The 24,287-nt window shown below is 35.0% G+C and overlaps 2 protein-coding genes across 2 annotated transcripts; both read left to right on the forward strand.

Moving 5' to 3' along the window:
• The first annotated feature begins 745 nt into the window (after nt 1-745).
• Nucleotides 746-5,681, forward strand: LOC140871807 (uncharacterized). Its single transcript, XM_073274529.1, has 5 exons — nt 746-959; nt 2,596-2,657; nt 3,646-3,736; nt 4,279-4,363; nt 4,829-5,681. The coding sequence occupies exons 1-5, from the start codon at nt 817-819 to the stop codon at nt 5,510-5,512; spliced, it is 1,065 nt and encodes a 354-aa protein (XP_073130630.1). The 5' UTR covers nt 746-816; the 3' UTR covers nt 5,513-5,681.
• A 7,156-nt stretch (nt 5,682-12,837) lies between these two features.
• On the forward strand, nt 12,838-23,964 carry LOC140871665 (AT-hook motif nuclear-localized protein 8-like). Its single transcript, XM_073274279.1, has 5 exons — nt 12,838-13,454; nt 13,824-13,876; nt 20,280-20,411; nt 22,861-23,022; nt 23,426-23,964. The coding sequence occupies exons 1-5, from the start codon at nt 12,977-12,979 to the stop codon at nt 23,693-23,695; spliced, it is 1,095 nt and encodes a 364-aa protein (XP_073130380.1). The 5' UTR covers nt 12,838-12,976; the 3' UTR covers nt 23,696-23,964.
• Nucleotides 23,965-24,287: the final 323 nt, after the last annotated feature.

Raw genomic sequence — 24,287 nt, forward strand, 5'->3', positions numbered from 1 at the left:
TCACCCTCAGGCGAATTCATTTTCAGATCTATTACTTTAAGATTCGAAAATGAATCTGAAAGATCTTATAGATACTTGAGATTTAATCTTTCTAAAGTAGTCATCAGACAATGTTTTTTTTTATACTGTTTTTATAAGATTAATCATCATTTCATCATCAGTTAAAGGTTTTTGTACCATTTTGGTTTTACTTTTCTGATGTAACAAAGGTTCGGCACCAAACGAGAATGGTAACCTTTTTCCTGTATTACCTTTTCTAGAACCAGAGGTGTGTTCTAGATTTATGAGTTGAGTTCCAAGAATTTCTTCAATCTGCGAGGTATTTCATACAGCTGATTGCTGTAATATTGTACCGTCTTTTGAATTTCTCTAAGATCTCCGGAGAGTTTAGAGGAATCTGGTGTAATTTCTAGAAATTGAGAATTAGAAATCTTATTCTCTTCAAAGCGTATAAAAGACTCAAGTCTTTTTAAGTTTTATTGTAAAAAATCTATTTTAAATTGATTCACTTGTTTATGATATTTCATATAAATGAAATCTTTCTGGTTCAAACTCTCGTTTGAATCCATATTTTGTTAAAAATCTCGTTCTCAACAAAAAAAAATTATGATTTAAAGAATAATATAAAGTCTGAGCCATAGAGAAATATTTAAACAAAATTTTAATATCGAATAGTATAAGAAATTTTTAGTTTATTGGACATATAAATAAAATATACATATTATATAATTATCCCGTTCTCACCGGTTCTGAGAAGGCGTGACAGCGTGAGAGGAGCTCAGTCCGATTGGATCTTCGATCGTAAACATAATAACAATGGCAACTTCATCTCCGGCCAAAACCGTCGGCGCCGACGGCGTCGCAGCGACGTCGACGCCGTTGAGCTCCAACTCTTCGAAAAACCTCCGCGGCCTCAACAAACCCAAGTGCATCAAGTGCGGCAACGTCGCTCGCTCCAGGTTCTTTTTACCTCTCAATTTACTTTCTTTCTTTTCGTTTTGGTTTTTTCTCAAGGGGCACTATTTTTATTCCGTTAGATTGGTTGTTTTTCTGATGTCTTTCGTGGATAGTTGGTTATTCGGGTTAATTTCCAAACCTGAACCCTAATTAATCTCTATCGTACTCAGAATTTGCATGTTGTTTGCACTTGTATAACCCAAATTGAAGGCGAAGAATGATATTGCATCAGTTTTTCCTTTCTTTCTTTCATTCATTCATTCTCCCCCCACACTCCACCACCCCCCAACAAAAAAAAAAACTGTTTTTATATTTTGACAATTGAGAAGTTTGACATTTTAAGATAGAGACGGAAATGGGATATAGGTGTTGGGAAGACTGATATATGCAGATAATTCAGTAAAATAAATCGTTTGGGGAAGTTGCTTTTCAAGACTAGTTCTGCATGAAAACTGTTGTTATTGGAGTTTTTTTTTTAAAAAATAATTTAATTACCTGAATTGCCAACCTGCGCTAAAACCGTATCTTGGAAAAGGCAGCCGTCTGCTGATCAACTGAATTTTCCTGAATGTCAATTCTCCATGAGTTGGCGAAATATATTCAAAGCCAATAAAGCATGGATCTCAATTCAAGGCCCTTTGAGGCTTAATCCCTTACGCATTGACACGGGTAAAGGTACTTCACTTTGGTGAAGTGCGCACATTAATTATAAAGCCGTGTTTTTGGTGCACTTTTCATGCTCAAGACGTGTCTTAAGCTTGACGTAAATGTCAAGACTAGTTAATATAAAATAAAATGCAAGAAGGTGGTGCCTCTGCATGCCTCAACTTTAATCACACTCATTTTCTTCGTGCCCTTCAATTGTTGCTTGTATAGTCGTATAGTTTGACCGATCGTTGCTTCTTTTGAGGGGCGGATGCAGGAATGAACCTCGCTTCGCGAAATTGAAAGTAGTGTCTTTGAATTCTAATGTCTGTCGCTCACAAAAAAAGCGCAATTTTCTGATCTAGGGTTGGAGTTTGCTTTGAATTTAATGCATATATTGATGAATTCCAGCTGATCGGATCTAAAGAATTTTTACAAAATTCGTTTTTTTCAGAGGGCACATGCTCTGCGATTCCATGAAACACTGGGTTTAATTATCTTCCATATTTTTTATTGCATCCAATTATCTTTTTCTGTTTTCTAATTATGCTATACTAAACTGCAACTAACCTAATTTTCATCTCTCTGGACAAGTTATCAATTTACAGCTCTGAAATTAAATAGTAAGGTTTGTATTTGTTGAAACAGATGCTACCGTGCGGAGTCCAAGGGCTTAATTATAGACTCGATGTTGTTTGTTCTGAACTTTTGAATGCCAAGGGAGTCACTTCACACGTGTTTCACGTATTTGGATTTTCTTTTATCCTAGTTGGAAATTGGAGGTTCTTCAATTAAACGAAAGTTGTTTAAAACATCCTTCTGTGCTTTTTATTGATGCTAGTAGTGTGTGTCACAATTTCCTGTTATTATTCTCCTTGATTTCATCTATTAATTGGACTTGTTTATATGTCCACTTTAACATTCTTGGTGTGCTTGACATACTTGAATTTAGTGCATGATTGTCATTTATGATGATTTCAATTAATTATTCAGGTGTCCATACCAGTCGTGCAAAAGCTGTTGTGCAAAAGCTCAAAATCCTTGTCACATACACGGTGTGGTTCTTCTAGTCACTGTGGCATTTATTATTCAATATTCCCTCAAGTATTTTAAGATAAAGAGTAAATTAAAGCATTTCACTCTCACCATTCTGATGACATTACTTTATATTGTGATCTCTATTATTGAATTTAAGATATGAAAGTGGAGTTCCCAAAATTTATGTTCTTTGTTGGCTGTGCATTATATTTTTCATGACCTCCTGCACTGGTGCAATCTGAATTCTCAAGCTTGAATTGTCCTCTGTTTTCAACGTCGTGTTAAGCTCCATTTTTTAGGCAAGCACATATGATTTTCAGTGTTGATGCCATGATAGGGGCCACAGGGTTTTTGTATGAGATATTGAGAGGGCAGTTTTTTTGACATGTTTATACATGCAATGACAGAAATTTGATTCATTCCAGCATGTAAAATGTGGGAGGTTTAAAATTTTAGACGAGGCTCTTGAATGAAGAATAGATTATAGATATTGGTAACCGAAGTAAGGAAGCAATGGAACTATTTTTATTTCATCCACAACAGAACTATTTGCCCAATGATATAGTAGGTGTTTTTTCTCGGTCTTCTAGATTAGAAGCTTGTGGGTTCTGCATTTATTGACACTTTTCAGAAAGAAGATATGTGATGATTTATAGAATTTCAGTTGCTCGGAAGCCATCCTAACTTTGATGGATTGGTGTATTAGTCAGAAGCTACAATAGCAATCAAGTTTTCAACTTATAGCAGTGGTGTAGAATATGGTCATCATTTGTTCTAAAAATGCACAATAGATTGCACTTATGACTGAAGAAAATAAATGCAGGTTAGATGCTAGTTTATGTTTCAAGGCTCTTACGAGTAAATCCACCTTAGAGAAGCCACCATGGCATTCTCTTCCAAAAATATTTTTTCGAGCTTGCACGTAAAATCAATTGTGGAAGACAAGCTTATGTTATATCGATCCTTTCTTGGTCAAAATTACATATGCAATTGTGGTTGGTGCAGTTTTAAAAGGCAATTCATCATTCCCGGACAAGGTGCCTTCTTCCAGCTCTCCCCTATCAGACCAGCAACCAACTGAAGTATCTCATTCAGGGTAAGCTTTTGGTACTTTCTGCATTCAATGAACTTGGTACGCTTCTGTTATTGGTTTCCCTTATAGGTTCCAAATCTATCATTAGGAGAAATGGTTCAACATGGAATAAAGCTGTTCTTTATGCACATTTAACTTGATGATGATTAAATAGAACAGAATCTGATCTCCTGCAGGAGTTTGCTCGCTGATGATGTTTTGATTAATGATTGATTGTTTGGAGTGTTATTGTAAAATAATGAGTCTCAACACTACATAGTTTGATATGATGATGATTCAATTTTTTATGCACAAAAAGATACATTATTTCTTTTCCCTGGTTAGTTATGTTATCTCATGTCGAATTTATGCCTTTTCGAGCAAATTTTTACCTGCTGCCATTACTTTTGTCCTGGTAGTTGGTACTTTCTCATATATCCTTCCAGGGATTGGTTTGATGTGCTTGGCATTAATTTCTATTTACTGCATTGACATTTTGGGAATGTCATGCAAAGATCTTCAATGTTGAGGGTGTCACTTTCTGATATCTGCAATTTATTATGCAGGAGACTTCGCCAACTTTCTAATAATTTTGCGCAGTTCAGTAATTTAAACGCTCCATTTCGATCTAGGAAGCCATTGACTCGAAAGGTGAAGATTGTACCAACCCTATGTTCCATCTGCTTTTTACATTAAATATCTGATATTTAATTAGCCTGAGTGAGAACTGAAAACCAGCGTTGGTTTCTTAGCATGGTCAAATATAGAATTACAAAAATAACCCTGTAAAATAGCAAAAACCATCATTTAATTCTTTGAAAATAACAGTTTTAGAATTTCCATCAAAGTGTCATCTGACTGACTTTACTCATTTATTGCATGGGTGTGTTAGTGCTACCTGGTAGTCTCACCATGCAGCCTTCTAAAACTCTGTCTGCATATCCATTTTGTTCGCCCCATAGATATAGTTCAGTTAGTTTGATCATATTTCAAGTAAATACTTTATAGTGAAATATAAATTTTAGTTTTCAAAAAATATATATATTAATTTTTTACACTAGCTCCTCCTAGGTTGCACATTTGCAACTAGTGTTTCCTAACAATAAAATTTGTCAGGATGCACAAGTCATAAATGAGTGGAGGTTCTTAAAGTTGAAAGAATTCAAAGACCGAGGTATGGAGACAGAAAATGAAGCTTTTGACCGCTACGCGCAAAATGCTGGTCTGTTAGGAGAGGTTTTCTCAATCAATTCTGAGCGTGATGACCAGATTCAAGAAGAGCAGCAATCTGAAGTAAACACAAGTTCTGAAGAAAATATTGAGAGGACAGTGAACGACTTGAAGTCGAAGCTCAGATCAGATCCAGTGAGAACTGAAAACGTTAGAAAGAAGATTCGTTACATCGTGGATCAAGGTTTGAATAAACTTGGAAAGCCTGAGTTAAGTGACGGTAGTGGTGACCTTGAGGTTTCTAAAGCCATCGACCCTGGTCAAGTTGATCAGGTTCCTGCGTCAAGTAATCTTATTGAGAAAATGAATCAAGTCCGAAATCAAGAAGATCTGAAAGCATGTTGGGAGACCGCGTCTCAGATGTACAGTTGGAGTAATAAGACTGGCTTAATAGAATCTGATGATTTTCCTATTCTTGCGGAACAGGATGGCAAATCTGATCCATCTCAAGACCGGCATCCTCCTCTCTATTCTCTGCCGAAGTGGGTAACTCCTGTTCATGTGGATCAAGAATCTCTTAGGAAGATCGATGCACAATTTTCTGCTCTTGAAAACATTGAAAATTTATAGGTTTAGGTGCTTATCATGGGGTTAAGTTATGTTTTAATCAATGGACTCGGATTACAGAGATATGTGAAAGTGTATTCTAAACTTGTGCATGAAATGAAAAGCTAAATAAGAACCGTAGTCATGATTTAGAAACTCAGTAATTGTAAGCCTTCTGCTGTTTTATTATGGTTGATAATAGAAACTCAGTGCAAAAGCATCCCTTGAAATCTTTTAGAAAACGAAATACTTTCTATGTAAAATTTATTGTATTTATAACCTCGTGTTTTAAAAATCAACGCAAGTTTTTTTAACACGGGTTAAATCATAAATGTGCTTGGATTTTAGAAATAAGAAAATATGTTGATCTATTAAAATATTTTTAGATGATTTTATACTTTTTTGTGCCTTGAAAGTTTCCCCAAAAAATGAGAAAACGATTAAAAAAATAAATGAAAAGGTAATAGCTCAATTTAGTTGCATATTAGATTGTGGAAGTTGATTACATCACATCACACCGAGTAAATCTCTGGAAAAATTGTGGAAGTTGGTTCTCTACGCAAGAGATCTCAAACCCAATTTTCTATTTTTTTTTCATTCTCTATGCACTTAAATAGAGATTTGTATTATCTATTATAAAAATCTTCTCCAGCTTATATTTTTTTAAATGTTATAAAACTCTCTATTTTTTCTATTTTTATTCTCAATCATAATAAATAATTACATAATGTATTATAATACCAAGAGCCGACCTATCTTAATACGGTATGGTTCGGGGACGAACCAAGCAGAAGCTGGTGGGCATGTGACGCCCGGGGCTGAGGAGGCGGAGAGTGATCGCTGGTGCCAAGAGGTTGCACAGACAATGAGCGGCTCCTGATAGGCTTCTAGGTGGAGGGAGACATAAATGAACCGATCCCCGTGCCGGAATGAGAGTGATTCAGAGACAATGTAGGTGTGAGACTACATAGTTGAGGATGACTTAAAAGATTTCATATGTACTACTCATATCAAGAAGGTGCATCTTCTTTTCGGGAGCTCATCACATAAGAACTCTAAAGTTAAGCGTGCTTGACTTGAGGCAATTTTAGGATGGGTAACCCTTGGAAAGTTTTTCAGTGTGCGTGCGAGTAAGGACATAAGCACGCTGAAAAGACTCGTCTTGATACAATGATCATAAATCATAAATGTGCTTGGATTTTAGAAATAAGAAAATATGTTGATCTATTAATATTTTTAGATGATTTTATACTTTTTTGTGCCTTGAAAGTTTCCCCAAAAAATGAGAAAACGATTAAAAAAATAAATGAAAAGGTAATAGCTCAATTTAGTTGCATACTAGATTGTGGAAGTTGATTACATCACATCACACCGAGTAAATCTCTGGAAAAATTGTGGAAGTTGGTTCTCTACGCAAGAGATCTCAAACCCAATTTTCTATTTTTTTTCATTCTCTATGCACTTAAATAGAAATTTGTATTATCTATTATAAAAATCTTCTCCAGCTTATATTTTTTTAAATGTTATAAAACTCTCTATTTTTTCTATTTTTATTCTCAATCATAATAAATAATTACATAATGTATTATAATACCAAGAGCCGACCTATCTTAATACGGTATGGTTCGGGGACGAACCAAGCAGAAGCTGGTGGGCATGTGACGCCCGGGGCTGAGGAGGCGGAGAGTGATCGCTGGTGCCAAGAGGTTGCACAGACAATGAGCGGCTCCTGATAGGCTTCTAGGTGGAGGGAGACATAAATGAACCGATCCCCGTGCCGGAATGAGAGTGATTCAGAGACAGTGTAGGTGTGAGACTACATAGTTGAGGATGACTTAAAAGATTTCATATGTACTACTCATATCAAGAAGGTGCATCTTCTTTTCGGGAGCTCATCACATAAGAACTCTAAAGTTAAGCGTGCTTGACTTGAGACAATTTTAGGATGGGTAACCCTTGGAAAGTTTCTCAGTGTGCGTGCGAGTAAGGACATAAGCACGCTGAAAAGACTCGTCTTGATACAATGAGACGTTACAAATGATCGAATTAAGTTAACTTGAAATAAATTAAACATGCAAGCACATTAGAACATATAAAATTGCACAAAATAAATGCATTATCTTTTAAAAATCAAGTCACATTTAATTGAGTTTTTTATAATATATTATGTACTTTTTATAAATAATTATTCGTTGCACAAGATAAATTCATTTTTTATATATAGTATGTAGATTCACAAAGAAATTTTGCAGGTAAACTATTTTTTTTCCTTTTCAACGGTTAATTAAAGGTAAGCTATAAGGTGATGTGATTATGGCAATTGAAGTCTTCCTCGCTTTATATATCTTTAAAATTTTGGCAGCACGATTTTTGATGGCACAGTTCCTTTTTTCCTTTATTTCACGTAATTTTGATTGTTTCGCAGAAAGTGGACTACCCATTGGCTTTAGATGTCCATGATTTTTGTTTGCGCTAATTAGAGTGAAGTCTAATTTTCTATTTTGATCTTGGATCATTTTCTGTTTGTTGGATTTTTCTCATTTTAATCATCAAACTATTAGTTGAGATGAGGAAGAAAAAAAGCTTGATTGGTCTGAAAGCTAGTGGAAGTAGCTCAACTTCAACTAACAAAGATATCAAAATCACTGATGCTGAGGTAGATGATCTACCACTTTAGAAGTCATATAATACATGTGCATTTCTGTTTTTCAAATTTAGGTTAAGCTCATATTGGCTCCTGCAGGAACCATTAAATGTAGTAGAAAATATGTCTAAATCTGCACTGAAACAAGATAACCATCTTTTTATGATTGGGCTCTATTTGGATTTGGTTGTTAGAAAAAAATTTTGAAAATATATTTAAAATTGGAATATATGTTTAATATTAGTTTCATGAGAAGATAATTTATTATAGAGTTTGATTATCATGATTATTTCAAGCACAAGTCTTGAGAAAGAGCATCACTGACTGTAATGTGATTTATTTGTTGTGCTCACACAGAAGGGTAGAAGTGTTGATTCAGGGAACTGTATTGCTTGGGTTAAGCATGAAAAATACTTGGTCTCTCGAAAATATCATAATTTAAAATATGATTCTCCAATTTGTTTTTAGTAGCTATCTGTACAACCACAAAAAAATAGATCCGATTCGACTACGATAATCTGATACCACAATGCGAGGACATCATTAAACTTTCTAAATGAGGTAAGAACTTAGCTAAAATATTATAGAACTTAGCTAAAGCATCATATCAATTGGCCCTGGCACCATTTCTTCTCTCATCTTAAACTCTCTAGACGTTTTTCGTTGTTTCAGGTGATTGGCACATGTCGAACATTTTATAACTCCTGATCACTTTGATCAAAGTTCATAGCTAGAGATAAAAATCAAACTTGTGACCAAATGGATTGCGTCGGGGAATGTGTTCAGATGGGGAATGAGCATAGTGTTAGGAAAAATGTTTGTTTCTCTTGTGATTCATTTTATTTTAGTGGACTTAATATGTTATTTGAAGGTTTATATGAATTTTGTGTATCGAAATATTGGTTTTTAATACTTAAAATTGTTGTTATTGTTTTGATTGAGTACTTTGATAAATATTAATGATTTCTAATTTTATTAATTTTTAAGTTGGTTCTAACTATTGAATTTGTAATGGATTTATTTTATTATTCATGAATTGGTAATTTGAATGTGAATGAAGAAAAAAAAGAATCATGGAAATATAAATTCAAGATTTTTATATACCATATTTTTAAAACATCCAATGATGACATTCATAAATGTCATTATAGATTTTATAGTGACATAATTTTTGTCATTATATCAATTACTCATGACATCCATAAGTGTCATGATAAATTTTATAGTGACATTTTGTTGTCATTATATCAATTATTCGTGACATCAATATTGTGATTATTGCTATAATATGGTGACACTAAAAAGTGTCATAAGTCTTTAGACGACATCACTATAGATGACATTTTTTTGAAATGTCACTATAGCCAAAATGTCATTATAAGTAATGTATGTTGACACTTTTAAATGTCACTAAAAGGCTTTTTTCTTGTAATTACCAATGACATGTCACACACTTCATTGCAAGTTTAAAAGCCCATTATCCATCAAACTTAACATTACTTTCACGGCCCATTACTCCACTTGGCCGAATGGATTAAGGTTTGTTTCCATATATATATATATATATATATATATATATATATACATGCATCTACCAACAAGCCAAACAACAAACATGAACCTAATTTCTTTGGCAAAGGAGCAACTAATAAATTACGATTAAAAGAATTTAGATTCAATTGAATACACCAAAATATAATATAAGAACCCGATCGATTTTGTAAACTAGCGATGTCCACAAACTTGTTATATTTACTTACCAATGGCATGTCACGCATTTCGTTGCCATTTTAAAATCTCAACACCCATCAAACTTAACATTACTTTCACGGCCCATTATTCCACTTGTTCAATGGATTAAGGTTTGTTTCCATATATATGCATGTGTCTACCACAAACCCAAGCAGCAAACATGAACCTAATTTCTTTAGCAAAGGAGCACCTAATAAATTACGATTAAAAGAATTTATACTCAATGGAATACACCAAACATATAATCTAAGTACTCGATCGATTTTTTAAACTAGCGATGCCCACAAACTTGTTATATTTACTTACCAATGACATGTCACACACTTCGTTGTCATTTTAAAAGCCCATCACCCATCAAACTTAACATTACTTTCACGACCCATTACTCCACTTGGCCCAATGGATTAGAGTTTGTTTTCATATATATATACATGCGTCTACCACCAACCCAAGCAACAAATATGAATCTAATTTCTTTGGCAAAGGAGCACCTAATAAATTACGATTAAAAGAATGTAGATTCAATGGAATACACCAAACATATAATCTAAAAACCCGATCGATTTTGTAAACTAACGATGTCTACAAACTTGTTATGTTTACTTATCAATGGCATGTCACACATTTCGTTGCCATTTTAAAAGCACACCACTCATCAAACTTAACATTACTTTCACGGCCCATTACTCCACTTGGCCCAATGGATTAGGATTTTTTTTCTCATATATATACAAGCGTCTAACACCAACCCAAGCAGCAAACATGAACCTAATTTCTATGGCAAAGAATCACCTAATAAATTACGATTAAAAAATGTAGACTCAATGGAATACACCAAACATATAATGTAAGAACCCGATCGATTTTGTAAACTAGCGATGTTTACAAACTTGTTATATTTACTTGCCAATGACATGTCACAACTTCGTTACCATTTTAAAAACCCATCACCTATCAAACTTAACATTACTTTCACGGCCCATTACTTCACTTGGCCCAATGGAATATGATTTGTTTCCATATATATACATGCGTCTACACCAACCCAAGCAGCAAACATGAACCTAATTTCTTTGACAAAGGAGCACCTAATAAATTACGATTAAAATGATGTAGACCCAATTAAATACACCAAACATATAATCTAAGAACCTGATCGATTAAGCGATGTCCACAAACTTGTTATATTTACTTACCAATGGAAGTCACGCACTTCGTTGTCATTTTAAAATCCCATCACCCATCAAACTTAACATTTATTTCATTGCCCATTCTTCCACTTGGCCCAATGGATTAGAGTTTGTTTCCGTATATATACATGCGTCTACCACCAACCCAAGAAGCAAGCACGAACCTAATTTCTTTGGCAAAGGAATATCTAATAAATGACGATTAAAAGAATGTAGACTCAATGGAATACACCAAAATATAATCTAAGAACCCGATCAATTTTGTAAACTAGTGATATCCACAAACTTGTTATATTTACTTACCAATGGAATGTCACGCACTTCGTTGTCATTTTAAAAGCCCATCACCCATCAAACTTAACATTATTTTCACGGCCCATTATAGATTTTTTTTGTCAATGTTTTTAAAGCCGGACCAGACCGATCGGTTCGACTAGGAACCATACGCGGGTTCGGTCTGAAGCAAGTCCAATAACCGTTTTCGTCAACACGCTCGGAATCGATCAAACTCGGTCAAGAACTGATCGGACCGGCCTTGAACCGATAAACCGATTTAAAACCGTTTCGCCTATTTAACCTATTTTTAAAAATAAAAAATCAATGTTTTTAGTTTTTTTTAAAAAAATAAATTTTCTTATATTAATTCCAAAAAATATATTTATTTCTTATTTTTATAAGTTTTATTTTTGGTTATATATACACGATTATTTGGTCTTAACGTTATTTTTAAAATTATATATTTTTTTTTTATAATTTGAGTTTATTTTGATTTATTATTTATTTATAAAATATATAAATAAGTAAATTCGATATTTTGATTTACATTTTTTAATTTTTATTTAAATATATATATTTTTATTATCTATACTATACTATCTTATAAAAGTTGAGAGTCCTTTAAAAACCGCTTTTCTTAGTCTAATATGCGGACACCATGTTTTCTTGATCATTTTACCCTTTGGCTTCACATATTCATATTTGTTTTCATCTAATATTTTATTCCTCATTCCCCCAATCTCACAATACTTTTCCACTTATTACCCTACTACCCACTCATGTCTTCTTCTACATTTTTTTAAAACAAATAAATTATATCAATTAACTAACCCGCTAGACACCAGTGTGTTTGAAATGAAGGATTTCAATGAGACTTGATGGGATTCAGAATTACAAATACCATTTTAGTGTTTGATAAAATAAGATTTCAAAATGTGATTGGTATTTGATGAGATTTCTAAATGAAATTCTTATGAAATTAGTCGAATTTCATAGGATTTCATAGGATTTGAGTTTTAAAAATTATAATAAAATTTTTAAAAATTATATTTATTTAACTTAATTGTAGATTTCAAGTTTTCTTTGCAAATTTTACAAAATATCACTTATCTAAAAAATTATATTATCAATTCACACTACTCTATTTTTCTTATCAAACACAAAACGGAATTTCAATTCCAAGAATAACATGTTGATTAGAAGTAATAATAAATGATTGTAGCGGAAAATATTTCGTGTTGCGTGTGTCAAATTTACTTATATATATAATCATTTAAGGTTTCTAAAATTTAACATATATTATTATTTGGTATTATACCATAAAATTCTAATCGACCGTCCGATTGATCGATTGAATCGTTTTTAAGGGTAACTCGTTCGATTATGAAAACATCGACGGTGGTTAATGTTATAGTTTGTTGGTCAATAATAATAAACATAGAATAAATGGTATCTTATAAGAGACGTTTAAAATAAATTCATAAAACCCTAATGCTTAACCCCCTTCATTACACTGTCCGTACATTGTCGCAAAAATTAGATTCCAGACCAATCAACCACTGATTTTCATTTTGAAATCTGTAATCGATTCGATTCTCCAGTTCACACCTTAGTGTTCGATTCCGAATGGATTCACAAGATTCGTCTGCGCCGCCGCCTCACCACCTCCACCACCATCCTCAACCACCGCCACCTGCCGTTTTCTTGGGCCAACACCCGGGCAACAACTCGTACCCACTTCACAATACCAACAATTCTGCTGCCGTGAGCCACCAACAGCAAAACCCTCGATTTCCCTTCAATTCTATGGCTGCTGCACCGGCGCCGAAGCCACTAGATCATAATTACTCTGATGGGTCTCCTTCTGCTGGCGGTGGAGGGTTCAGCATTGAGCCAGCTAGAAAGAAAAGGGGACGGCCTAGGAAGTATTCACCTGATAACAGCATTGGATTGGGTCTGTCCCCGGCACCTGCTAACCAGATTTCCTCAACCGTGGGCCACGTGGATTCTAGCGGTGGCGGGGCTACTCAGTCCTCGGAGACAGCGGCCAAGCGAAACCGCGGACGGCCTCCTGGTTCGGTGAAAAAACAGTTGGATGCTCTAGGTACTACCTTTTACCCGCTCTTTTGACAGGTTTATTTATTATTTATATATAGTGTAATTCTGCGAGTATTTTTAGGGCGAAAGATGCATCTTTTGGATACCCACAAAAAAAAAAGTCTCTTTAGGATTACAACTAGCTCATCTAGCAGCCAGGGCGATGACCAGCAGATTTTTCTCAAAATTTTTTTTTCTTTATTATGTTGTCTAGAAATGTGTTACATTCAAATACTTTTAGCACTTTAGTTTCGCCCATAGACCAGTTTCTTGGATCATTTCTATACTGTTGCATGTGTTTGCCTCAAGTTTTGCTGTCAAGGGTGATTGAAATTAATGTAAAGGGCGATTCTAATGTTTAACTTTCGATGGGCAGGATCACCTGGAGTTGGTTTTACGCCTCATGTGATTATGGTAGCAGTGGGCGAGGTGAATTAATTGTGCTTTCATTATTGTTGTTACAGAAAAAAAACTAAAAAAATCATGTCAAGAGTTCATAACATGTCAAAAGCCATCACCCGTTTGGTTTAAAAATACCCAACCCATTTTCATCCCTCGGGCCCTGCTTTATGTACTGTTTTTCTTTGGAAATGAAGTGTTAGAAATTGAGAATTTTTTTAACAAATATACTTTTCTAATCATAATTCATCTTGTATTTAAATAAGTCGAACAGAAAATAGTTGAAGTCATAATAGGCAAACAATAAAAAAAGTTTAATTTCAATCATAATCACGTGATTCACGTCTCAGTCTTGCACTGAACTAAAAATTATATTATTCATAACATGCAGGGGGCCAAATCTTCCTTCGTTTCTGAATTATAATCTCACTCTCTATTTCATCAATCAAATAAAACATGTTATTATTTGGCTATCACTATTACTCATGCTATTCAATCACTTCAACAATCACATTCTAATTTTTCTATACACAATCGTATCCTCAAACTAAACGGAACCTTAGGAGATTAGAAATTCTCATCGTTATTAATGCATTTGTTAAAAATGTTGTCGTGCTTTCTGGGTGCAAGCAACAAAGGTTAAATCTATTGCTTTCTATTTGATGTTAACGCCTGCTTGTTTGCTGCATATTTCCTTTTGGATGGTTGATCATTTTGTTTAATTGCTTGAATGAATGGCATAATTTCTCCTATTTTACATATTTAAGAGACCATGGCATGTTTCTTAGATTTCTATTCACGAATATGAATTTTTGTAACGCATTGTACTTTATCTATGATTGGATATAAAGCAATTGACGGTAAAATTATAGTAATTAAAGTGCAACATGCATTAAAGTGCTCAAGTGTCACGGAGCTTCAAGAGCATAGCAAGTGCACGCTTTACGGAAATAAATCACTACGAAAATGTAAATAAATTCAAAACTCTTTTAAAATGTGATCATTGATGCATGAAATATCAAATATCGAAGTCATCAACATCTTTGTCTTCGAAATCTACATCACCATCTTCATCATGTGAGGGCAGAGGCGACCACGAGGGAAGAGACTATAGGGGTTGACCATTTTTTAAAGTAAAACAGAGGATAAAAGAGCGATTTCTCCTCTTCCAGAAGTTAACAAAAAAATTTGCTTCTTCTTTGAAGCACACTTGAATGCAAAGTGCGAAAGTGCACGATTCAAGGAAGTGATGTGCTTTAGCGCGGACATCATGCGCTTTTGACAACTATGTGTAAACTGAATGTCTGAATGTTAAGATATAGAAAACCAAATAAATTATGATCTGGAGTCTTGGACTTGTAAAGGCTTGGAATATCTAGAATTTTGGAGTTATGCAACCCCTAGTCAAATCCATGTCATCCTTTTGCAATGACAGTGCTGTGTAAGAGGGGGCAAGTTAGTTAAACTTGTCCCTCTTTTTCTCCTATTTTAGAAACGAAAAAGTGATCTGAGATCTTCAAAAAAATATGTGCTGGAAGGGAAGATCGAAGAACATGCACAAATACGAAACACGCAAGATCGAAGCTGCGGTGCGGCTGCTCAAACCCCTTGTTCACTACGGAATCTGAATATGCAGTCCATAAAAAAGTAACATATGTTTTAAGGTAGCGATTTTGGAACTGAAGCTTCTGAAAGTCATAGAGATTTCGTATGTTGTTTATGGGAAACAAACTTATATCTCTCGAGATGATGTTATTGAAGATCTATGATTGGATACTTCCAACCAAAAGACATGGTCAATCAATAGGATAAATAAAGGGAAGATCATACAGAAGTCTATAGCCATGCTTTAGTGTGTTTTTTAGTTAGAGCAAGCATTGCATCCATTGTGGTAAAACACTAGTGGAATGTGCAAATCACACATCCCGACACATTGAAATAATTATAAGAAAATTATGAGAGAAGGAATGACCTTTTTAGGGTTGGGAACTGCAAGATTTTTTATTTTTAAATTCAACTATTTTTCTCCAAAATTTAATATTTGTTTATATATTGATGATATTATGAGTGAGCAAATATTCGGCTAAACCGAATGACCGATTGGACTGATATCATTCGGAATTCGGTTAATTCAGAATTTTGGTTTTCATATTTTAAAAAATGCAATCGGTTTATTTGGTTCGGTTTCGGGTTTTTTTCCCATAAAAATTTGGTTACACCGAATAAACCAATTTTGTTTTTTTTTAATAAAATCAATTTGTTATATGGCCCAATAAATTTAGTTGTTGTTGGGCCTTATCTTGGGTCAAACCATTTCATTCTACATGCCTTCTCTATTTTGCCGTAATTTTTCTATCGTGTCAGTTTTACCATCTCCTTCACCACTCTTGTATAAATACACAATGGTTTTTTTCTTATGCCTTTCAAATATTTATTGACAGAAGAAAGTTTTTTGTATTTTGGATTAACTATATTTCTCAATCTATGAAGAAAGCAACAACTGCAAATTCCGTTCTAGTTATGCTTGTTTGAGAAATGGAAACCCAGGTTTAATGTTGTAAGTTCTGTCACATTTTCGTTACCCAGGTTTAATGTTGTAAGTTCTGTCACATTTTCGTTCTTCCTTAGTTATATATATATACAGGAACGATCACTTGCACCCTAGGGTGCAGAATTTTTCGTGTTCGATCACTAAAACCCGGTACCGGGTTTTAGTGTTTTTTTTTACACTAAAACCCGGTAGTCGCACACGAAAAATCCTGCACCCTAGGGTGCAGGTGATCAAAATTTTATATATATATATATATATATATATATTGGGTGTATTTTGCAATACTAATTTTATAAGCATGAAAGAAAATTTTCGACAGTGAGAATGAATTGCTCACAAATCGTGGTGTGGTATATCTTAAATTAATATAATAATACTAATAATATATGGAATTAAAATCGGTTGGAGAAATGCAAATTTATGTTTTAGTTAGATTGGTTTAATATGGTTTTGGAAGATGATGGCAGTGTATGCATCTCTCTTGTTAACTTTATTTTTTTTAAATTTTTGCCTTTCCCCCCCTGAAAACTCTCGATTTTGATCCAGTTCGGTTTGTTCGGTTTTTTTTATTGAAAACTTCGGTCAGTTCTGTTTGGTGGAAAATTATTTCGGTACATCGGTTTTGGCTAATTCGGTTCAGTTGGTTCGGTTCTCACCGAATGCTCACCCCTAGATGATATTATCTTTGAATAATGAGCCAATTGTCCGAGCTCGCTCGTACTTTTATCTTGAATTTCATTCCGAGCAAAAATGTTCGCTCAAAGTTGATTTCGTTTAAAATTGTTGTCTTCTGGTAAGTAATGGCATCGACAATACCAGTTTTTAGTTCAGCTGAGCTCATAAATGGTCCCGATTATGTTTGCGGTTTGGGGATATGCCAGCTTTAACATGTATATTGTACTTTTGCATTAGCTAAGTGAAATCACCTTACTTTACACATGGTTTATTTGTAATAGAGATTAAGGAAAAAAGTGAGCTTGAAATTTGGTGTCTTGGAATCAGAGTTAGAAGAGTTGATAGTCCTAACATAATTCCTACATAATTTTATGGATTAAGATAGTGATTTGAAACAACTTTTATAGGATGCAAGAGTTGTAGTTTTTGTTACCTGATAGCCTCAATCTCCATTTTGTTTTCCCCACAAGCTGAGATAAGCTACTGCAACATCGCAGTAATTCATCTGTCTAGTTTTTACCCTATTCGGTATTTGGTTTATGAAGTGAAGTTCAAATTAACATTTGGAACAAACTATAAAGGGTTTGTTGTACTTCATCCTGGAGACTGCGTTTGCCTACTGATTAGTGCTTTCCTTATTTTTATGTCTAGCCATGAATCTCTTAACATAACCTTGAACACAAGTACATAACTGAGAAGATTTTGCTTTCAATCATCGTTACCTCTCTCCATCTTAGTGCATAAATAGCAATTATAGTTCATTATACGTGAAAGAATAAATGATTATTTTTCAATTTGTAATTTTAGAAATAGAGTTTTCCAGCCATTTTATGAGACGATTTATCACAGATTTTGTTATTATGGTTGCCAAATTACCAATGATTTTGTTCTAGGTTTCAAGGATTTGCCAGAAAGAAATAATATGCGCTGAATACATGGTCCTATTTTTCATAAACATTTTGTTTCTTAAATACCATCGGGTCCTTTAATTAAGCAGCCTTTTAAGAACAAATGGCCTAGGGGGAAAAATACTTCTTTGGTATTTAAAGGAACACAACATAATTGAAAGTTGCGTTTGAGAGAGGGTGGAGATTTCTCACATTCAATTTGCGGATGATACATTGTTTTTTTGTTAAGGAATCTGAACAGTTGCGTTTTTTTTGGTGGAAATTCTGAAATCATTTTGTCAAATGTCAGGACTGAAGATTAATTTAGAGGAGTGTCTTGATGGGGCTTAATTGTGAAGAAGAAGAGGTGGTTGACTTGGTGGCAGAAATCGGTTGTGGGAGAGATTCTTGGCCTATTAAATACTTGGGGATTTCGTTGGGAGGTAATTGACTGTAATTATCGTTTTGGGAACCGGTTTTGTCTAAGATGTCAAAGAAATTAGCAAGTTGGAAGAAGACATTTTTGTACAGAGGGGGTAGACCGACATTAATTTCAGCATTGTTGAATGCTTTGCCGATGTATTTCATGTCTGTGTTTAGAGTACCGAAAGGTGTAGCGGATGTTATGGAAAATATCATGAGATATTTTCTTTGGGAAGGAGCTGACGGGGATTCTCATGGTCATTGGGTGGCTTGGGATAAGGTCTGTATACCGAAAGAAAAAGACGGTCTCGGTATTGGGAAAATTGGAAGGAATAGGGGGAAAGTGGTGGAGATTTTCACATGAGATAGAGGCATTGTGGAGAAAAGTTATTATGAGCAAGTACGGGATGCAAGATAGTGGATGGGATGCGGGGCTGGTTAGCATCGTCACATTTAGAAGCCCTTGGAAGTGTATCTCCAGAGCTTACCCGGTTTTCATCTAGTTGGTGAGAGCAGTGCTCAAAGTGGGTATCATTTTAAGCTTTTGGGAAGACAGGTGGTGGGGGGATTCCGCTTTCAAGGATCTTTATCCTTGTCTCTTCCAGTTATCTTCGATTCATAATTCTCCGATTTCTCGTTTTGCTCAGTTGGAAAGTCTATCCTTAAATTCGGGTGTCTCTTGGAATTTTCATTTTAGGCGGGTTTTGACGGATGTGGAAGTGGATGAGCCGGGTCTTTTGTTAGAATCCTTAGAGAAAGTTAGGTTGGATGCAGGGTTTCGGATTTTAGGAAGTGGGTGGGGGATTCTTCGGGTCTTTTCTCGGTTAAATCTTTATATGAGTATTTTTTCCATGATAGGGATTTCCCTTCGTTCCCATTGTTTCGTGTCATTTGGAAAATACATATTCCATGGAAGGTTCAAGTTTATTAGTGGGTTGCAGTGCAAGGAATCCTTCCAATCTGTGAGACATTGCAAAAGCGTAGGCCCTCTTGTTCTCTAAGTCCAAGTTGGTGTGTGCTTTGTCGGCGGGAGGTGGAGACACATGACCACATTTTCATTCATTGTTCTTTCACCAGTGGCCTTTGGTATAAAGCTGTGGTGGAGTTGGGTTTTTGTGGGTAACTCCGAGGTTGACAAAGGATTTATTTGCGGTTGATATAGGGCGCGAGCTTGGTATGAGGGGGAGACTACTTTGGACGTTGGTGATTCATTGTATTTGCTGGCATGTTTGGCTGGAGAGGAACAATAGAATTTTTGAAGATAAAGCGGAATTGGGAGATGAGTTGGGAAAAGATCAAACTGGGGGCCTCTACGTGGATTAGGAATCATAAAGATTGAGCTAGGTTTTTTTACGATTCTAGATTTAGTCCGAGATTAGAGTGATATATCTTGTCGATATTTAGTGGGTACTAAAGGTTCCATCTGCGGATATCTTATCCGCTTTTTGTAATTATCACATGATCCTTCTTATATATATATATAGAGGACATTTTTCAGCTTCCCAACAATATTCCCCACCTCGTCCCCGACCACCGGTGTTTTAGTTGTTTTTTTTTTGATTTTTCGCATAACTAAAACACGTTAACGAGTTTTAGTGGTCGGGGATGAGTTGTGCATCATAGGTTGGGCAGCTGAAAAATTTTCTCTCTATATATATATATATATATATATATATATAATATGATCTCATTTTTTATCTAAAAAAAACCATAATTGAAAAAGCAAGCATGATATATACAATTACTTTACATTGCATGGAATAAAATTTGTGCAGTGTGAGATGCTATGCTTAGATAGCTTTCAACCTTTTGTATCTGCATCACTTTCCAATTCCACACGAACCTTCTGCGTTGAGAAAGAAATAATAGTTTCCACTTTTTTTTTGGGTGTACTCAGGATATAGCTTCAAAAATCATGGCATTCTCTCAGCAGGGACCACGTACAGTTTGCATTCTATCTGCTAATGGCTCCATCAGCAATGTGACGCTTCGCCAACCAGCAATGTCTGGTGGCACAGTAACATATGAGGTGTGTGACATTTAATTTCTTCTTGGTGTGACATAAAAGATTGCGGTGTTAGATCTATGCATTGTATTTTGGGGAAAACATATTATTTGGACAAATTTGGGTATTTTGGTTTGAAAAATAGAAGATTGCTTTTTAATTATTATTATTTTGCTATGTAGGTTTGTTGGATATGAAATTTTTCGGATGATTTGTTTTGTTAATTTTCCCAAAAACTTATCCTTCACCACTCGAGGGTTGTGTGATGAGCCTCAATGAATTGTGATCTCTAGCCACCACCTATCATTTTCTCTGTTAGTGACCATTGGTTGAATAAGTTGAGAGGAATGAAGCAATCACCAAGTCTTGTCTTGGCCAAAAATTGTTTTATTAATTTCATGAACTCTTTGAGATGAAAGTTGTACCATCATTTATTTCTGGTAATGTCTAAAATTGAATCATAATGAATTGCTCATGTTCTTTACTATGATTAATTGTTGTCTAGGTCTAAAAGAAGACGAATTTATTGTTTAAATGCAAATGTTTTTAACTTTGAACAATTTTAGGACAAATCTTGTGACGTGTTTTTAGGACAAAAATCTCGTGACGTGTGTTTAGGACAAAAATCTTGTGACGTGTTAGCACTCACGGAGGATACTCCTGTTTCTTTATTTTTACAGATAACTACTAAAAGTTTGGGTATGTGTGTTTGGTGAAGTACAAGTTGGAGGCCTTTGAAATTCAAAGGAGATTATTTATTAATTAGTGGGAAGAAGTATAATATAATTTACACCTAATGGATTAACTCAATACTCAATCATTTTCTTTCAGATTATCTTAAAGAGAATGATATTATTTCTCCTGATGACCCCATCTGACGCACTAATTGATTAAGATAACTGAGAGAATGAAATGGACCTTGTGGCTATGATGAGTTTCATTGCACTCCCGGTCTTGTTTTGGGGGTTGTGTGTTTGAAATTCGGAAGAACTCATTTGATGAATTCAGCACCTTAGAGACACTGAAGTGCACTTCACATGAGAATGGTTTGGGAAGCTATCCACATGATTGTTTTAGAGTTTGGGGTATTGTTACCCACGTGAAGTGGATAGTGGGATAGATTAATAGGTATTTGTGTTGCTTTGTGGAATATTTGGAGTCTATTACTTACCTCATCTTTTGGAGCAAAAGGTACTTGGTTTGTGGAATGCCACATTATCGTAGAAATTATTTTTATTTTTTTAGTGTTGGTAGTGCAATGAATCTTCAAGAGGTATCAGTCAGAAACCACAACCACTATGATTGTTGTTCCTGCTAGCCAATTGGGCAGTTTGGTCCCCCAAGGAGATACAAAAGGGTTTTGAGACTGCGGGAATGATATGGTGTATGCCAATAGCCAGGATGAACTTGACCATCTATATGATCCTAAGACTTTCATGGAAACATTATGGCTCAATATCATGGATCTGAAATGGAAATTTATATACTCAACAAAGTATGGGCTTTGGTAGATCCATATCAGAGAGTTGTTCAAATTGGATGCAAGTGGATCTATTAGTGAAAACTTGTAGCAGATGTAATGGTGGCGCTAGATAAAGATTGATTGGTGGCAAGTGGTTAGTTTAAAGGTAAGGTGTTGACTATGAGTAATTTACACTGGTTATGATGCTACAGCGTTAGAAGATTTTGTTAGTTATATTGGCAGACTTCACACTATGACTATGATAAATGACAAATGGATGTGAAGACCTTTTCCTTAATAATGATATCGATTGAGACATGTACATAAAACTCCAGTATTTCTGGATCTAACTGTGAAATGCATTTTTAGCGTTTCAACTTTCAAGTATCTTCAGTCTATGGACAGTCCTTCGAACAGACTTTAGATGTGTACTCAACTGTGGAAGCAGTTAGTTGCTTGTCATCGAGAACATTTACGGGAAGCCTTTTCTATTATTGACCTTTCTAGGGCTATCCATTTGATCATTTGAGTCTTATTCCACTTGTACAGAGGTCACATCAACTCTCACTAGCAAAAAACCCTCGAAAGACCATTTCAAAAGTGATGAAGGGGGTGGCTACAGGGTATTCTCAACAATATAGAACATTCACTGGGTATTCTTCAACAATATAGAACATTCGTAATCTTCCATCGTTGGTGTTCTGTATGAACCTCCCAATCGATTTGTTATATTTTTCTTTGGTCCCTGATAACTTCTCAAAGCTGAATAATAAAGTTTTTTGATGAAAAACGTCTTTTGTTCGTCCTTTTTATTTGGAGTGGTGAAGTTAGTTTCTTCAACAAAAAAATAAAGAAAAGAAAACAAGAAAAAAAAAGCAAAAAAACAAAAAAACAAAAAAAACGAGAGTACTATTAAGGGCTCAACGTAAGGATGCTGTAGTTTCTTTTCAGTTAATCTTGACAACGGTACTCGACTATTCCGTGCTTAATGGTGTCTTCATCTGTTTGCAGGGTCGATTTGAGATAATATCATTGTCAGGTTCTTTCCTGCTGTCGGATACTTCTGGTAACCGAAATCGGACTGGTGGTCTGAGTGTGTCGCTGGCTGGTTCAGATGGCAGGGTATTGGGTGGCGGAGTAGCAGGAATTCTCAAAGCTGCATCATCAGTGCAGGTAATGTTTAACCAGGTCTTTCTTACCTCTCTAGTCCCTCATAGGGTGCGAGAGCCAGAGTCATGTACGCATGGGGTGTTTCATTCACGGTTTTCTTTACACAGTTAAAAATCTTATGATACATGGTGATACATTTATTACTTTATCAGCCATTAATATCAGACATTGAAATTCCAAACAGTTTATTACAGTTCATAGTTTTATATGTTTTATCTGGACCCAACTAGTTTGGGTCTAAGACTTACACAACGATAATGATATTGCCGATATGTTTATGCATCAGATTATTTTCCATCAAGTGCATTACGTTTTACCAGAACAGTAACAATTTTAGTTACCCGTCCCGTAGGCATCACGTCTTGAACTTATTCCATAATTATTATTAAGCTATTTTCTTTACCAGGTTGTGGTAGGCAGTTTCATTGCAGATGGTAAGAAATCCAAGTCAGCATTGTCTTCTCCACCACAAGCACATATGCTAAATTTTGGCACCTCAGCAGCCGGGGTTAGCCCTGCTTCCCCTGGTGCTTCGAGCGAGTCTGCTGAAGAGAACGACGACAGTCCTCTAAATCGTGGCTCAGGACCTTACGGCGCTACTGGCCAACCAATGCAGAACGTGTCGATGTATTCTTCAATGGGTTGGCCAAACTCAATCAAAATGCACCCTAATTAACCTCACATATTCTGCGGCGGGGCATGCGCATGTGTGGATTTCTAGATTACGATTAGAGGTTGGTTGTAATTGCTAACAGAGTATAGGACGGATGGTTTCTCTATCCTAGATTGGATTTTCTTTAGATGCTTATTTATTTTTCTTGTTGTTTAGCTTAGCCTTTGGTAGATCTGCTTGTTCTCTGACGGATTCAGACGTGCTAATCTATTCTATGCTATGGCTTGGCCTATTATAAATTGGTCCAGGTTGGGCTCGGGTTATCTCCACTTTTTTAGTAACTAGTAAAGGTCACATGCGATACACATCGCACGTGGGAACATTTTTTGTCGTCGATAAACGTTGTTAAATAAATTAATTGAGATGAGAAGATATTAACACGCAGTTAATAAATGATTTTCATGGTAATAATATATATTTTTGGAAAAATACCTATTACATGTTTTAGTGATGTAATCAATATAATCTTCGACATTGTAACTAATAAAAATATTTGTAAAATTTTTGAATAATGTAACACTTGCAGTTTGAATGTTTGTATTGTTTACGGCCATGATTATTTTACATCCACATTAACAGTTTAAAATAAGACATT

This window comes from Henckelia pumila, unplaced genomic scaffold (genome assembly GCF_033568475.1).
Source record: "Henckelia pumila isolate YLH828 unplaced genomic scaffold, ASM3356847v2 CTG_461:::fragment_3, whole genome shotgun sequence".
In the NCBI taxonomy this organism is placed as follows: domain Eukaryota; kingdom Viridiplantae; phylum Streptophyta; class Magnoliopsida; order Lamiales; family Gesneriaceae; genus Henckelia; species Henckelia pumila.